Source organism: Odontesthes bonariensis, chromosome 11 (genome assembly GCF_027942865.1).
Source record: "Odontesthes bonariensis isolate fOdoBon6 chromosome 11, fOdoBon6.hap1, whole genome shotgun sequence".
In the NCBI taxonomy this organism is placed as follows: Eukaryota; Metazoa; Chordata; class Actinopteri; order Atheriniformes; family Atherinopsidae; genus Odontesthes; species Odontesthes bonariensis.
The window spans coordinates 36,242,240-36,259,128 of record NC_134516.1 but is presented as its reverse complement, the minus strand read 5'-3'; the positions used below and the strand labels follow the sequence as shown (position 1 = coordinate 36,259,128).

Below are 16,889 nucleotides of genomic sequence, written 5' to 3'. Positions count from 1 at the left end.
GAAGAGATCAGCACACGTCCACACAGAGTGCCTCAATTCTGGAGCCACAAGAAGATTTTGTGCATTTATTTAACTGGGAACCAGAATAAATGGAAAAAAAAGTAGGGCTGGGCGAGTTAACTCGTTATTATCGCGTTAACTCGTTAATTATTTAATGCCGATAAATATTTTATCGCGCATTAACGCAGTTTTTTTTTTAATATTTTTTTATATATATTTTTTAAATTATTTTTTGGGGCTTTTGTGCCTTTAATGGATAGGGAAGTTCAGAGAGACAGGAAGCAGGGGGCAGAGAGAGGGGGAACGACACGCAGCAGAGGGCCGACCAATGTGGGACTGGAACCGGGTTTTTATTTTGGCTTTTATTTTGTAAAAGTCTGTTGCTGTCTGCTGCGGAACCGGAAAAGAAAGTAATTGGTGTTTCCACCAAACCTGGAGAAGGGTACGGAACTTTTACTCGGCCATTTTCATTTTAAAGTTCTTCCAGTCGACAGAACCAAAGTCATCTGTAAACACTGCCAAGTTGAATTGTCTTCTCAGCGTAGTAGTTCCAGTCTAAAATATCACTTAAAGGCAAAACACACAACTGATAGCAGCAAGTCATTCAAGGAAACAGACAGTGGAGCGAGGCTTCTACATAAAAACTACAGAAAGATGCTGATGTTAAAAGTGTGTTTGCACAACAAATGTTATGGCACTTTCATTCATATGGCAGCACATTTAAAATAAAACTAAATGCTAAAAGCTATGCACTACTTTTGAATTCATTTTTGGATTCTGCGTACAAATGCGATTAATCGTGATTAATCAGGGAAATCATGTGATTAATTAGATTAAAGATTTTAATTGTTGCCCAGCCCTAATGTTAATATATCCATGTGTCCAAGAAGTCCAAGAATGCGTTTATAGATAAAAAATAGCCAGTGTCTATGAGTCGGACAGAGACGGGGGGTGGAAGTCCAGCGATCAGAAAAGGCAGAGCACAGTGATGCACACGCTGGGCTGAGGTGCTCACGAACAGCAGATCTCCATCATCCATCAGGGGGAGAAAGGTTGAAGTGATCAAATGCTTCCTGGCTTCATTTAGGTCTAAGCTGAGAAACCACTAAATAAATAAATAAACATTTGTAGCCTCAAACAGTTTCAGTTTGAAGCTGGGGAGGAGAGGCGGGAGCTGCTTTCTCTGCGCTTCAAACTGGCTGAAGCCTGCTCAAACGGGACTGAGCTGCAGGAGGTTAGAGTGATTGAGAGACTGAAGAAGATGGACCATAGATAAGCATATCGTGGGCATAAAGATGGGACTCGGCATCAGGCAACTTAATAGACTTTGGGAGGGTTCCCGGTACCGTGGCGTTGGCCCTGCTCCACCAGACTTGTATGGTTGGGCCCTGCTCCACCAGACTTGTTGGGTTGGCCCTGTTCCACCAGGCTTGTTGGGTTGGCCCTGCTCCACCAAGCTTGTTGGGTTGGCCCTGTTCCACCAGGCTTGTTGGGTTGCCCCTGCTCTGCCAGGCTTGTTGGGTTGACCCTGCCCCACCAGGCTTGTTGGGTTGGCCCTGTTCCACCAGGCTTGTTGGGTTGCCCCTGCTCTGCCAGGCTTGTTGGGTTGGCCCTGCTCCACCAGATTTGTTGGGTTGCCCCTGCTCCACCAAGCTTGTTGGGTTGGCCCTGTTCCACCAGGCTTGTTGGGTTGCCCCTGCTCTGCCAGGCTTGTTGGGTTGGCCCTGCTCCACCAGACTTGTTGGGTTGCCCCTGCTCCACCAGGCTTGTTGGGTTGCCCCTGCTCCACCAGGCTTGTTGGGTTGGCCCTGCTCCACCAGGCTGGTTGGGTTGCCCCTTCTCCACCAGGCTTGTTGGGTTAGCCCTGCCCCACCAGGCTTGTTGGGTTGCCCCTTCTCCACCAGGCTTGTTGGGTTGGCCCTGCTCCACCAGCCTTGTTGGGTTGCCCCTGCTCCACCAGGCTTGTTGGGTTGGCCCTGCTCCACCAGCCTTGTTGGGTTGCCCCTGCTCCACCAGGCTTGTTGGGTTGCCCCTGCTCCACCAGGCTTGTTGGGTTGCCCCATCTCCACCAGGCTTGTTGGGTTGGCCCTGCTCCACCAGCCTTGTTGGGTTGCCCCTGCTCCACCAGGCTTGTTGGGCTGGCCCTGCTCCACCAGCCTTGTTGGGTTGCCCCTGCTCCACCAGGCTTGTTGAGTTGCCCCATCTCCACCAGGCTCTGACTTGGTCTTCGATTAGGAGCCACATTGGTCGCAGCAGATTAATTTCCTTCCCAGTGTTTCCCAGACATAGACTAATTCGTGGCGGTGCGCCACAGATTCAACACCAGCCGCCACATATTGCGTTTCGTTATTATTTTTTTAACGCTATTTAAAAAATACGCATCGAATTCGTTAAGCTGCATTTCCTTTCCCTGCTCTCCCTCCGTTTCTGTCAGTCATGCGTCTCTCTCACATAGCCTACACACACACACAGCCCCTCCCCTCCGTGCACACCGCATGTGTCTCCATCACCGAGCTCATCCCTGGAAGCGTGGAAGCTGTGCCTTAGTGCAGAGAAGACGGCTGGCGAAATTCACGAAAGGTTGGTATCACGTGCACGTTTATAAAATCACACATGAAAAATTCCTATACAAATATTTTATATTTTGAATACAATGTTGTCCCGTCCCGACCCGACCCATAGCAAACAAGAAATTACGCCTTCTTTATAAAGTTAACTAGTCGCAAGTTTGCGGTAAAAAAAAAAAATGTAGTTGGGTTGTCCAGGTCAAAACACTAGCAGCTGTGAATCAAATAAAGTAGGTTTTGTAAACTCTTACACTGAATGTTTGCTGCTTCAATCCAGATGAGTATTGAAAAATATTTTCCGCGATTGAAAAAGAAACGTGTTGAGGATGAGGACCAGCCTGAACCGGAGGTATCAGTCTGAAACAGAGCTGAACAGTCCGACCAGTGTAATTAGCTATGTTATTCATTTGTTTACAATATTTTCAGGCTTCAACCAGTGCTGCTCAAGCCCCACAAAATCATCTGACAAAACATGCAGACTTTGCAGCAAGTAGTCTGTTTATACAAAATGTAGTATAGTATAGTATTTTGTAGAGGTAAAGACATTTGAATGGGGTATGAATAATGTTTGATTAATATGATAAAGTTGTGTATGACCAATGAAGAAATAGGCTGTTAATACAAAATGTAGTATGGCATAGTATTTTGTAGAGGTAAAGATATTTGTGTCAGGTTGTGGTGTGGAGGGAGGACACGGATGCGGACTTTCAAAAAAAAGGTTGATTTAATAACAACAAAAACAAACAAAGTTCAAACTAAAGCCGCGGCAAAGCCGGATTCTAAAAACGTTGCTATAAACAAAACAAAAAAAGAACATGGCATGGAATAAATACTCAGCTTTGACAAAAACGTGGAAATCATGGGAAGCCGGAATCCTGGCATGGGTATACAACTTGACATCAAACGAGGAACCAACAAACAGACAGGGGAGACCGGAAACTAAATAAGGAGAGAGAGTGATTGGGGAGTGAGTGCAGCTGAGGGAAAAAACACAGGTGACGTGAGTGAAGGGAAACTAAAGCATGACAAAAAACTAAACCTGGACTGAAAACAAACATAACCTAAACATGAAAACCAAAAATGAGCATCTCTGGGCGTGACAGAGCCCCCCCCTCAAGGGGTGGATCCCAGACAACCCTTAAGAAATCCGAGGGTGGGAGGGAGGGGCTCGAAGCCGGTCAGGCTGGGGACCAGAAACGGGTATGTGGTACCGGCTACGGGCAGCAGGAGGCAGTGGTCTGGCGGACGCCCAGACCGCAGACGGCATAGCAGGAACAGGCGGTGGTCTGGCGGACGCCCAGACCGCAGACGGCATAGCAGGAACAGGCAGTGGTCTGGCGGACGCCCAGACCGCAGACGGCATAGCAGGAACAGGCGGTGGTCTGGCGGACGCCCAGACCGCAGACGGCATAGCAGGAACAGGCAGTGGTCTGGCGGACGCCCAGACCGCAGACAGCATAGCAGGAACAGGCGGTGGTCTGGCGGACGCCCAGACCGCAGACGGCATAGCAGGAACAGGCGGTGGTCTGGCGGACGCCCAGACCGCAGACGGCATAGCAGGAACAGGCGGTGGTCTGGCGGACGCCCAGACCGCAGACGGCATAGCAGGAACAGGCGGTGGTCTGGCGGACGCCCAGACCGCAGACGGCATAGCAGGAACCGGCGGTGGTCTGGTTGGCCCCCAGACTTCCGTTGGCGCGGTGGCAGCAGGCGGTGGTCTGGTTGGCACCCAGACGTCCGTTGGCGCGGCGATGACGTGGCAGCAGGCGGTGGTCTGGATGGCACCCAGACCCCCGTCTGCGTGCCGGGAGGAGGAGCCGGGGACCGTCCCACGGTCGGCCGGACCTCCGACGGGGGGGGAGCCCCCCCTTCAAGGGATGGATCCCAGACATCCCCAAAGTCTGGGGGTGGGAGGGAGGGGCTCGAACCGGTGAGTCCATGGGCTAGGGCCCCATGGGCTCTGAGGCTTTGTCGGGCTCTGCCGTCTCGTGGTCAGGCCCGGAGGCCTCTTGGTCGAGGTCAGGCCCGGAGGCCTCTTGGTCGGGTTCGGGGTCAGGCCCGGAGGCCTCTATAGCTGGGACCAGCTCTGGAACGGCTGTGACCGGCTCTGGAACGGCTGGGGACGGGGCCAGCTCTGGAACGGCTGGGGACGGGGCCAGCTCTGGAACGGCTGGGGACGGGGCCAGCTCTGGAACGGCTGGGGACGGGGCCAGCTCGGGAACGGCTGGGGACGGGGCCAGCTCGGGAACGGCTGGGGACGGGGCCAGCTCGGGAACGGCTGGGGCCGGGGCCAGCTCGGGAACGGCTGGGGCCGGGGCCAGCTCGGGAACGGCTGGGGCCGGGGCCAGCTCGGGAACGGCCGGGGCCAGCTCGGGAACGGCTGGGGCCGGGGCCAGCTCTGGGACGGCTGAGTCTCTGGTGACTGTGGCTGCTGCTGGGTCCTGGGACTGCGAAGCTGAGGGGCAGCTGTACAGCGCGGCTACCTGGTGTGGCTCCAAACCAAAAATGTCCAGGGTTGCTGCGCGCCGCACGCTCATGACCTCCGCCCAGATGTCCGACACCTCCAGCAAATGCTGAAGGACCTGTTTCTGTAAAAAGAAGTCCACTAGATCATTAGCCTCGTTAAGATGTTGCCAGGAGGTGCTGTCACGGGCCAAGCAGCACCAGAATTTCGTGACCAGTCTCCAGAAAGCGCCTTCGTCCGCCGCGTCCATTTCAGGTTGGTTCCTTCTGTCAGGTTGTGGTGTGGAGGGAGGACACGGATGCGGACTTTCAAAAAAAAGGTTGATTTAATAACAACAAAAACAAACAAAGTTCAAACTAAAGCCGCGGCAAAGCCGGATTCTAAAAACGTTGCTATAAACAAAACAAAAAAAGAACATGGCATGGAATAAATACTCAGCTTTGACAAAAACGTGGAAATCATGGGAAGCCGGAATCCTGGCATGGGTATACAACTTGACATCAAACGAGGAACCAACAAACAGGCAGGGGAGACCGGAAACTAAATAAGGAGAGAGAGTGATTGGGGAGTGAGTGCAGCTGAGGGAAAAAACACAGGTGACGTGAGTGAACTAATGAACAGAGTGAAGGGAAACTAAAGCATGACAAAAAACTAAACCTGGACTGAAAACAAACATAACCTAAACATGAAAACCAAAAATGAGAGTCTCTGGGCGTGACAATTTGAAGATGTGAATATTAATACAATAAAGTTCTGTGTGACCAATTATTAACGAAATAATTATTTTGAAGAATTTTTATTTTTTAACTCCCCCCCCCCCCCCCCCCCCCGATGGCCCACCACCACACATTGCCTTCAGATCTGTGGGAAACACTGCTTCCAAAGAATCTTTGCCCTCGCCCAGTGGTGTATTCATCTTTTTTTCTGCCATATAAATGCACACTTGAGCAGGATATTCATCCCTTTTCTGCATCCACTGGTTAAGGATCAGATTTGACTGAAATCAGCAGGTGCTCCAGCAGATCTGTGCCCTACTTTATGTGTATTTATCTTCCTGTGAGCGAGGCATCTGATTTGTTCCATGACAGCAGCGCAGGCAGGACTTGACGTCAGCGGCTCTTTGCCCTGACAGACACACACTTTAATCAGAAGTGAGTGAGCTTTCAGGCTTCCAGGGCTGTTTAGGATGGATTCACAGACACTCAGGGAGCCTTTTGGAGTCTGGAGTCAGTCTAAAATAGTTACCACATATCTCACTGAAAGCCAACTAACTGCACGCTCTGACCCACTTCATGTTCAGAGCAAGCAATGCACTGTTGGTTATGAAGGCCAAAGATCGCTCATTGAATAAGTTATAAAAATTACTGTTTCCTGACTGTTTGAAACTTTTAATTGAGTCTGATTAGAATCTTTTCAATGAACTCTGTGTGATACATGAATTTAGGGGGAAATGGCTCTAACAGGAGCAGTCACCGTGACGGGCCTCGGCTGCTGAGCTGCTCCATTTACATGGGAGCTACATGAAATGCTGTTTGATTTGAATTGAAATTATTAATTTATTACTGAACAATAAACCTGAGGGATGCAAGGATTTCTGGTCCTGGGAAAAGCGGATAAAAGCCGATGATTACGGTTTGTGATAAACACTCAGCGGCACAGCCCGAGACGGTGGAAGGACTGAGAGAATCGAATGGTTGTGCTTGCAAAACGAACAGCGAAATATGTTATACAGATTATAAATTAAAACTTGATTTATTAAAAAAACTGGAACACCAAACAACAAAAAACGATGAACAAACACACCTAACTGGACACGACGAAACAAGAACGAGTATACATGAGGATCTGACAACTGAACAAACCGGGTGATTGGTGAGTGAGTGCAGCTGATTCAATTCAATCCAATTCAGTTTAGTTTAGTATAGAGCGCCAAATTACAACAAATATCATCTCAGGGCACTTCAATAGTACAGTCCAATTCTCTGTTTTTGTGTTGGCACTGATTTTTGGGTTTGATGCGACTGTTTTCATAAACTTTTCTAACTCAGTTGTTCATAGGGCAACCAAATGACACCCAGAGCTTCAGAAATGTGATGAACAATGATTTTAAGGTGAACAAACAAACATGAAGCTTTGTTAGCTTAAATGCTAACTGGAGTCACCCAAAATTTGATCCTTTCTTTGAGTCTTTTCTTCTCTTCATCGGCTTTCTGTTCAGGTTAGAGCAGATGTTAGCACACCATGCTGAGATATGCCAAGTTTTCAGCTAACAGCTCTTTGGGAATCACCTTGTTGCTGCAGAAATCCTGTTTTCTGTCTGTCAGACTGTGTTATCTTTGCTGTTTTTCACAGATGCAACTAAAGAAATGGGAACAAATGATGTGTCTCTGTGACAGGCTGCTGGGAACAAAGTGCCATATGCAATTTAAAATGGCTTCTTTGCTAAGTTGTCTGTTCTGTGTGGACACAACACTGGTTCATCCCTTGAGTTAGGAGCCTTTTTCCTGCCTGAATGGTTCACAGGTCAGAGTTAAGTGGCTTTAGAAAAAGAGATTGGACTGAAGATGAGTAAAAAGAAAGCAGCTAATATCTTTGACAGCCTGGGGGAATTATTGCTGAAGGCCACTTTAAGAAGAAAGATCCTTGGAAGCTAAATATAAAGAAACGAGTTCAGGCTCAAGGCCTGAATGAGAAGTAAGGTTAACATGCAGAGTTTATTACAATCCAAGTATAATCCAGTGAATGATCATTGTCATGCTCCAATAAATGTCCTAATAAATGCAAGGACTGTCCTCATTGCTGTTAGCTCTATTATCATAAACGTTGTGGACAGAATATCAGAAACGGTTAGTCATGGAGCCACCACAGTCCATGGGATGAGTTGAATAAGTTCCAGCTTCAGGTTGGGGTGAAAGCAAACTAACCGTATGGTGTTGGGTCGCTGCCCATCTTTGGCCGCAGGCTGCAAACCGATCTCTTCAGGAAACACTACCCAGATCCGCCCTCTTAGGACATCATCTGTTTCAACCCAGCTTCTTACGCACTTATTTATCTCCTAAATTGTCTTTGTTTTCTAAATTGTCTTCCCATTTATCTCGGTACCTAACTTACCGCACTTACTCTAGCACTAGTTATGCTCTTAGCTGTTTGGTTTTGGAAGGAAATGCACTTATGATTTCTTGATGCAGGTCCCAGAAGTCAGAAGTGAAGTGGGTAAAAAGGCCTTTAAATGTTCTGCCCCTGCTACCTGGAATAATATGCAAAACGATTCAAAACTGACACTTCTTTGGGGGAATTCAAAGGACTTTTAAAGGACAGAGACATGAGCTCCCTTGGCTACTGCCCTGATGTTTGAAGGGTACTTCTCATGGACCGGTTGTATTTTGGTTGTGTTTCACTCTCAAAAAAGAGGTTTTAATCTCAGTGAGGTTTTTTTCCCGGTTAATTAAAAGGATCTCACAAATCTTTCCACGAAACTAAAGTGAGAGGAAACCCCCAGAAAGGCTGCTTTCTGTTGCTGCTGCTGATGCTGCAGAGCTCTGCTGAAAGGTCCCTGTTCAAAGATGAAGACCGCAATCATTTACGGCGTCATCTTTAAGAGACACACTCAACAGAAAGTGATTGCATCGCTCCATGTGTGACGGGCAGGGGAATTAACGTGAGACGGAGTACAGTCAGGTTCTGATAGCTGGGCAGCAGCTCGCTGTGTTTTCACTCCATCACATGACTGATGCTCGCTGATTCGAAGAACTGTAATACAATGAAATAAAAAGCATATCCAGTCGAATTTTCAAGATATTTAGGACAGAAACGGAACTGTATTTGTCCACAACGAGGAGATGAACTTGTCAGGCAGCAGTCACAGCAACAGCATGTACAGCTGATGGATTCCGGCACGTTTCACCGTAATCACGGTTATTTTAATGGGTTGACACACAGCAGGTGAAGTGGAAATGAAAGTCAACACACTGAAAAACCCTGCTCTCCACATTGCTCCTCCTGTGCTGATATGGTTGCACATATAGAGTGTGTAGGAGTGTTTGGGTGAATGAGTTGATGAGAAACACAATTTGAGCTGAAAGGAAATGACCAGGATCCGTCCCCTGACTCACATATAAAACAGCTTTCTGTCAACTTGGTAATATTGTTCAAATCAGGAACATCCTGTCTCAGAGTGATTCAGAAAAACTGCTCCATGCATTTGTTTGGGAGGCAGAGCCTTCAGTTATCAGGCCCCTCTCTGTGGAACCAGCTGCCAGTTTGGGAGGGAGAGCCTTCAGTTATCAGGCCCCTCTCTGTGGAAGCAGCTGCCAGTTTGGGAGGCGGAGCCTTCAGTTATCAGGCCCCTCTCTGTGGAACCAGCTGCCAGTTTGGGAGGCAGAGCCTTCAGTTATCAGGCCCCTCTCTGTGGAAGCAGCTGCCAGTTTGGGAGGCGGAGCCTTCAGTTATCAGGCCCCTCTCTGTGGAACCAGCTGCCAGTTTGGGAGGCAGAGCCTTCAGTTATCAGGCCCCTCTCTGTGGAACCAGCTGCCAGTTTGGGAGGCAGAGCCTTCAGTTATCAGGCCCCTCTCTGTGGAACCAGCTGCCAGTTTGGGAGGCAGAGCCTTCAGTTATCAGGCCCCTCTCTGTGGAACCAGCTGCCAGTTTGGGAGGCAGAGCCTTCAGTTATCACTACCCTGATCCGCCCTCTTAGGACATCACCTGCTCTGTCCTAGTTCCTTACGCACTTATTGTTTCCTCCACCACTGGCACCCTCTATATTTTCATTACCCCCTACCCGAACCAGGGTTTGAATCCCGTTCCTGCTTTTCTTACCTCTTTTATTTCTTCCCCTACCCGAACCAGGGTTTGCATCCCCACCCCGCTGTGACTGGTGTGCAGTTGGTGAGAGGCTGAGGTAGATTATGGTGGTTGTGGTGTGAGATCATGAAGATCATGCATCTTATACTGCATCTACTCCAGCCTCAGAGGACATATGACCCCGGTGGATAAACTTTATACTTGAGGCTAATGTTCCAGCAAAAGTTCATATTTCTAGCAAACACTTTTGTGACAGTTTTACCAGTTCAATTATGTCATTTCAAATAAATTGTTCCTCAAGTGGGGATGATTTCCAGCTCTGGTGGCCTAACTTCACACAAGAGAAACGTGAAACGTGGAATAATTATTTTTAACGGCTGTTTTGCATGAGCTGACGCTGACAGCTTAGGTAAAGGTCGAAAAGGTAATCAGACGACCTGCGGCTCTGTGACTCGTAATTGCTACAGCGCTCCATGACATTTCCTCTCCTCACTCCTGTTTGCTACGTTGAGCGCTGCTTCACAGCCATCTGTTGGAGCAGCAGCATTACAGCCATATAGTTTACAAGGTTGACTTTGTGCCAATGATGCGGCCAGCTCTTACTTTGCTTCTACAAACGTAATAGCCTCCCACAGCAACCCCTACAGAATGTCTCGTGGTTGTAAGCCGACTCCATGTGGGATGAGGGATTTCCAGCAGAGTGAGAAGCGGCCGGGATGACGGCCAGGCCTCTTAACTGGAAAAGGGTGCTCCTCCAGGTCAGGAATGGAGCTTTACATCAGGCTGAGGTGTCCAAGTATCTCGGGGATCTTGCTCAAAGGTGATGGCAAGAGATGAACCGATGGATTCGAGCTTTTTAAGCCGTAAGAATGTAGTGTGTCAAAACTTTGACAAGTCCATTTTAGTTCCAACCACCACCAATGTTCATGGCAGTGACTAAAGAAACCAGATCATCGATATAAGCGACTGAAATGAATTGACTTCATAAGTAGGGCTGTAGCGATACACTAATCTCAGGATACGATACGATACGATTCGATTCACTTAAAAAAGGGACAGTGTGATTTGACATGAATTGTCGCTGATTGGACCGGTGGTCCGACCTTTGAACCGGAACGATAACATCGCCAGACAAACAGAAACAAACGAACATGAGACGGGAGAGCTGTGCACTTTATACAACATTTTTATGAACTAATTTATCACTGTTTTGTATAATGTGACCCCCTGTCATTGTATTGTATTACCTTAATGTTCTGTGTTTTCACTAATTGTAACGTCTGACTTTTAAATAAAGTTTGCTTTAAATAAAAAAATTTAAAAATCGATACTCTCGGCTCAAAAATCGATACTTTATCGGGAAACGAAATATCGATATATATCGCAGTATCGATAAAATTGCTCAGCCCTAGTCATAGGGTGGCCGGGCTCAGCCTGAGAGATGGGGGAAGAGCGGGTGCTCCACTGCATCCATAGGAGCCAGCTGAGGTGGTTCAGGCATCTGATCAGGATCAGGATTAGTGATGTGCGATTCGTGAGTCAATCGTTCAAAACTTGAGATTCTTTTTACTGACTCGGGAGTTACGAGTCATTGTCTCCATTAACTCGTTCAGAGGACTTGATTCAGGACTCACGATTCAGGACTCACGATTCAGGACTCACGATTCAGGACTCACAGTTCAGGACTCACGGTTCAGGACTCACGGTTCAGGACTCACGGTTCAGGACTCACGGTTCAGGACTCACAGTTCAGGACTCACAGTTCAGGACTCACGGTTCAGGACTCACGGTTCAGGACTCACGGTTCAGGACTCACGGTTCAGGACTCACGGTTCAGGACTCACGACTCATGATTCAGGATGATGAAGGAAGCGGGAGTTCATTCATTCTGTACATAATTATTTTATTCTAATGGTTCAGAGTTGAATGTTAGAATATTATTTTTGCACTATTGTTTGGGTTATTTAAATGTTCTATTTGTGCACAGTTTCATACATTTTATTATATTTTTGCACTGTTTCGCACTGAATGTTAATTTATTGGCCGTTTGGGTTATTTGCATTTATTTAGAGAGAAAGAAAGAAAAATAAATGTTTCACCTTGGAGACTTCTTGATTTTTAGCCTTTTTCACAATGATTTGGAACTTGTTTGTACATTCCGTGGCGCACAATCTGGGTGATTGATTCAAGTGACTCGAAAACCCGATTCACTTTAGTGAGTGACTGGGTCAGAGTCAGTTTGTATGAGTTTGCACATTTGCATGATATCTCTCACTTACATTTCAAGGTATTTACGTCTGTAAAATCAAAGTGCATGTTCACCACACTTGGAGTTGATGGTCGGGGGTATTTCTCTCCACATATGTTGAATTTGTTCTCCCCCATTTAACATCTCCAGGTACAAAATGGGCCATAATATGAGTCCAATGGTTTTGATTTACATTTTGGAAATCTTATGTTGATGGGTGTCCATTAAGTGGTGTGGAATGGTTGTAAACAGCAGTGTGAGCAGGTGGCAGGGTGGGCTCCATCACACATGGCAGTCATAAACAGAGTGCTGCTTCTATCCATGTTGCTATCTATGCTTCCATCTATGGAAAGTGGTGTCATCATTGTGTCACGCCAACTAGAATTCATGGAAAATTGATGGACAAATGGTAAACCTGACTGGGTCACGTCACGTTGCCACAGCGATGGGTTCTGAGGTCTGAGGTCTGAGGCCAGGCAAGACAAACTCTATCACACCTGCTGATTCCCAGACAGCCCTTTAATTCCAGCTCCATTAGTCTAATGTGGCTTATCTCCTCATTCTGAGAGAGCAATTTCAGTGACGATCGGGAGTGGGATTGTGTGTCGGGGATCTCATAATTACCACCGTTAGCCGTGAAGAGGTCATTTGGCATAGTTAAGTCTTCCCAATGTAAAATAAGGCTCCACAGGAGCATCTCCCGGAACAGGAAGTCTGCTTAAACACAGGAATTCATTCCAAACAACCATGCTGGATGCCTTACCTTCTCTGGGGAAACTGGGGGGCTGAATCTGTTGGCGCACACCAGGAAGGAGTCAGGCTGAGGTTTGCCATTCTTTACGTCGGGATCGTCCCCCAAGACGATGTGGTCAAACAGGGTGAAGAAGTCCTTGTGTTGGCTGGTCTTCAGTTTGAAGGTCGCGCCGGCCGAGCTGGTCGCCACAGCAGTGGGGATGTTGTGCTTCAGTAGGTGCTTCACAAATTTGTCCACGCCTGACACACAAAAGTTTAAATTACAATTCAAGCTAAGCTAACATCTGTTAGCACAAAATTCTCATAGAAAAGGGGTGGGTGGGGGGGCGTGTTTTTCTGTGATTTCCACAACAGAAGAACAATGTAGGTTTGTCAAAGTAGCCCATTTTCAGCCCTAACTTCGGCTTCATTGGGTCACATGCTTTTTAAAAGCTTTCTAAAACAGCAGTGTTGTGCTGTAGGTAAACACCATGTACAATTCAGTTCAGATTGATGACACTTTATCAATCCCTGAAGGGAAATTATATCACTGCTCCATTCGTTATTATTTTTTGTGATTAACATTTTTTATTTTCATTATTTCAACAATGCAATAACAACAGTAACCCCCCCCAGCAAACAAACCCCTCCCAAGCCACCACCATCCATGCTGATCCCTTTTTGGTTACCAATATCTACTACTGCTCTCCTTCATGTAGCCACACTATTTGTATCAATGTAGACGACACATAAATTAACGATAACAAAATTAGACACAGAAAATAGCTCCAAACAATGTCGATACATCAAATTAGTAAAATAAGTGCTACATCAAGAGAAATAATTGGTTAACAGAAAATAAATAAATAAATAAATAACAATAAGAAGAAGCACTGTAATGTATTTATCCACCACTACTTAAAACTTGAATCTCTCCACTATATGACCCCTTTCAGGAGCCCTTTAAAAAGTTCAGGTATTTGCCCCACTTTGCTTCATGTAGATCCAGTCTGCCCAGTCGTTAATATGACATTTTTTCGAATACTGCAACTCGTGCCATCTCCACAGCCCACTCTTGAAGAGAGGGCACCCCCTCCGTCTTCCATCCCCTGACTGATAAGTACTTGTCTGCCAATCATGATACTGGTTTGGATATAACTTTTAATATGTTTATCCTGTGCTGTCAAAACTGAATGATCACCCACAAGCCGCCAAAGGGCTCCATTCATTATTATTAAGGTGATACTGCTGTTACAGACAGACAACAAAATAAAATATAAACCAGCTGACAAACATGTAGAAAGTTGAGGTGCAGCAGAGAGGAAGGTGTGGTAGAAACCTTCAGAGGTCTCCATCAGTGGGTTGGGCTGTTGTTTCTGTAACTTAGCAACTACTTAGCTGATGATGTCACACACAGTGTCAGCAGGTAACTCAAGTGAACTCTCTCAGTGGACAACATGGACAGAAACAGTTCAACATCTGGGGTGCAGAGACGGTCCTGTCTGTTGTTAACCAGCTCTGTGATCCTCCTCCTTTCCTGTTACCGCTCTGTCTGCAGTCTCTGTCTAATCGGATAGTCTTAAAGCTGAGCAGAGAGCTGTTCCTGCAGCCAGGTCCAGGATTACAGCATCTGTTGTTAACCAGCTCTGTGATCCTCCTCCTTTCTTGTTATCGCTCTGTCTGCAGTCTCTGTCTGCCTGAATAATCTTAAAGCTGAGCAGAGAGCTGTAAGAGCTGTTCCTGCAGCCAGGTCCAGGATTACAGCATCTGTTGTTAACCAACTCTGTGATCCTCCTCCTTTCCTTTTACCGCTCTGTCTGCAGTCTCTGTCTGCCCGGATAGTCTTAAAGCTGAGCAGAGAGCCGTTAGAGCTGTTCCTGCAGTCAGGTCCAGGATTACAGCATCTGTTGTTAACCAGCTCTGTGATCCTCCTCCTTTACTGTTACCGCTCTGTCTGCAGTCTCTGTCTGCCCGGATAGTCCTAAAGCTGAGCAGAGCTGTTCCTGCAGCCAGGTCTCTGCCTGATATTCCTGCTGTGTCCTCATCAGGGCTCCAAGCTCGTCCATTTTACCTGTCACTGATCTCACATTTTCCATGATGATCAAGGAAAGAAATGGTTTAAACTTTTTTTCCTATTTTATTCCTGCTTTGCATCCAAGACGTCTTCTCTTGGAGTCCTCTTGATTTGGGGTATTTTCCAGGCATTACGTGTCCAGTTAGCTGCTCCAACAGTATACAATGACCCGGAAAGCGTCTGTTTGCATTTAGGAGGAATTTAGCTGATCCCACTGACAATCATGATGTTCTATTTGTTCAGTACATTAGCAGCACAAATTATACGCTCCAAATTAAGAGTTAAATTAACTCCAAAATATGCTTTTCTCTCTAATTAATGATATTCACACTGATATTAATAGCTCCAGTTTATGGTTGATTGATTGCTTATAACACGAGTTTCCAGCAGACGACTGGATTAGAAGAATCCTCACTCAGAAATGATGGTGGAACCTTAGCTGTCACACAAAAGATCGGCCTGAGCTCACAATTGGTAATTGTTTTAGCTGATTATCAGAGGAAATGATTGCAGATCATTATCACTCTATGTAAAACACAAGGAGCAGCCTTCATGAAAGGCCATGTACTCTTCAGTGAAAGGTCTGAAAGACGTCCTGCAGTGAGCATGCAGAGGTAAAGCAGGCGTACCTGGCATGAGTTTGGCAGAGGGAAAGATCCTTTCTTGTATTTGCCTGCTTTCAGTGAGGAGTTCCCCAGCCGTCATGGGAAGCTCCAGAGCATCCCGAATAACCTGGGCAGCATCCAGAGCCTTGTTACCCATTACTGATGACTTCACCTCCCATGTGTACTGCTTTCCGAAGCGGTCACATATCTCCTGGAAGGACACGGTGTAAAGTCGCTCTGTGTCTAAAACAAAATAAATAAATGAGTCAATATCACATTTTAATGTTGGGATATTTGGTATTTTAGCATTCAAACTGAATAGGGCAGAATGTTCAGTTTGAAGTCATCAAAAAAAAAAAAAAGAGTCAGATGTTCATGACAGTAGAGTCCCAACCTTCACCTGATAGCCCTTAAAGGAGCTTTTCCTTCACGCCAAACATAGCTTTAAAAACTTGAGGCTCATTCAATCGCTGGGCTATGCGGTTCACTTGCAAGCCCCTGGTGTAATATTATTATTATAACATGGCCAGTAGATGCCATCCCTTCAATTCGGCATATGTCTTTCGTAAGAAAAAAGTTAATTTGTCGGTAAACTCTCCACTGTTTACTGGTCTGCGTCGGTCGGTGATTCCACGTTAGTTACCTCACTGTCATCATAAGAGTAGTAAACGTTGATATTTCCAGTTTGCAGCGATGATTGATCATTGAAAAGAAAGCCGAATTCACCAATATGTTATAAAGCATTAAAGGTTTTGTTCAAGATGTTTGATACGATGCACTATCTCCTAAATCTTTAAAAAAAAACATCACGAACACCTACTTTTCCTAAGGTTTGTTATGCCAGCTCTACGTGAGAACGAGCGGAATGAGTGAGTTTCTGTTCCAACATAGATGCAACTCATAAATTAAACAAAACCACAAAGAATTACAATCTGACATATGTTTCAATACCCAGTAATAATCCATCCATGTCGAAGATGACATGGCTCACACATTTGTAGCAGCCGCTTGACTCAGACATGTTTCACCCGCAAACATACTTCCGCGTTAAATACATGGGAACGAGGGCGAATAAAAGCTAACACGGAAACACTTATAAATGTATAAAGCTGCTAATAACAGCAGCTTTCCAAATGACACAGTGGTGTAACACAGTCTGTCAATGGAATTCAGCAACAAAAAGAAACGTTAATGCTTTGAAATGAGCTTCAGTTTGTCCAGGGATACGTTTTAATCGACCTGTCGCAATGGCTTGTGGGAAGTGAAGTCCACACGAGTAGCTTTCAGCATGGTTTTCAAGGTTCTGAAAAGTTTTCTCTTGTGTCAACAGTTTTATATATTATTGAATGTCATATATTAATTTGCATTATTTTTATTCACTTTTTCAAATGCACATTAT

At 46.2% G+C, this 16,889-nt stretch overlaps 1 protein-coding gene across 1 annotated transcript in view; it reads right to left on the bottom strand.

Annotated features, from left to right (window-relative positions):
- Window positions 1-16,539, bottom strand: part of pudp (pseudouridine 5'-phosphatase) — a 56,437-nt gene extending 39,898 nt beyond the window's left edge. Inside the window, exons 1-3 of the mRNA XM_075478104.1 lie at window positions 16,442-16,539; window positions 15,515-15,733; window positions 12,843-13,072 (exon numbers count right to left, since the gene is read on the bottom strand). Coding sequence (XP_075334219.1) covers window positions 12,843-13,072; window positions 15,515-15,733; window positions 16,442-16,511 — 519 coding nt within the window. The 5' untranslated portion in view covers window positions 16,512-16,539. The remainder of the gene's footprint in view (window positions 1-12,842; window positions 13,073-15,514; window positions 15,734-16,441) is intronic.
- Between the last annotated feature and the right edge of the window lie 350 nt (window positions 16,540-16,889).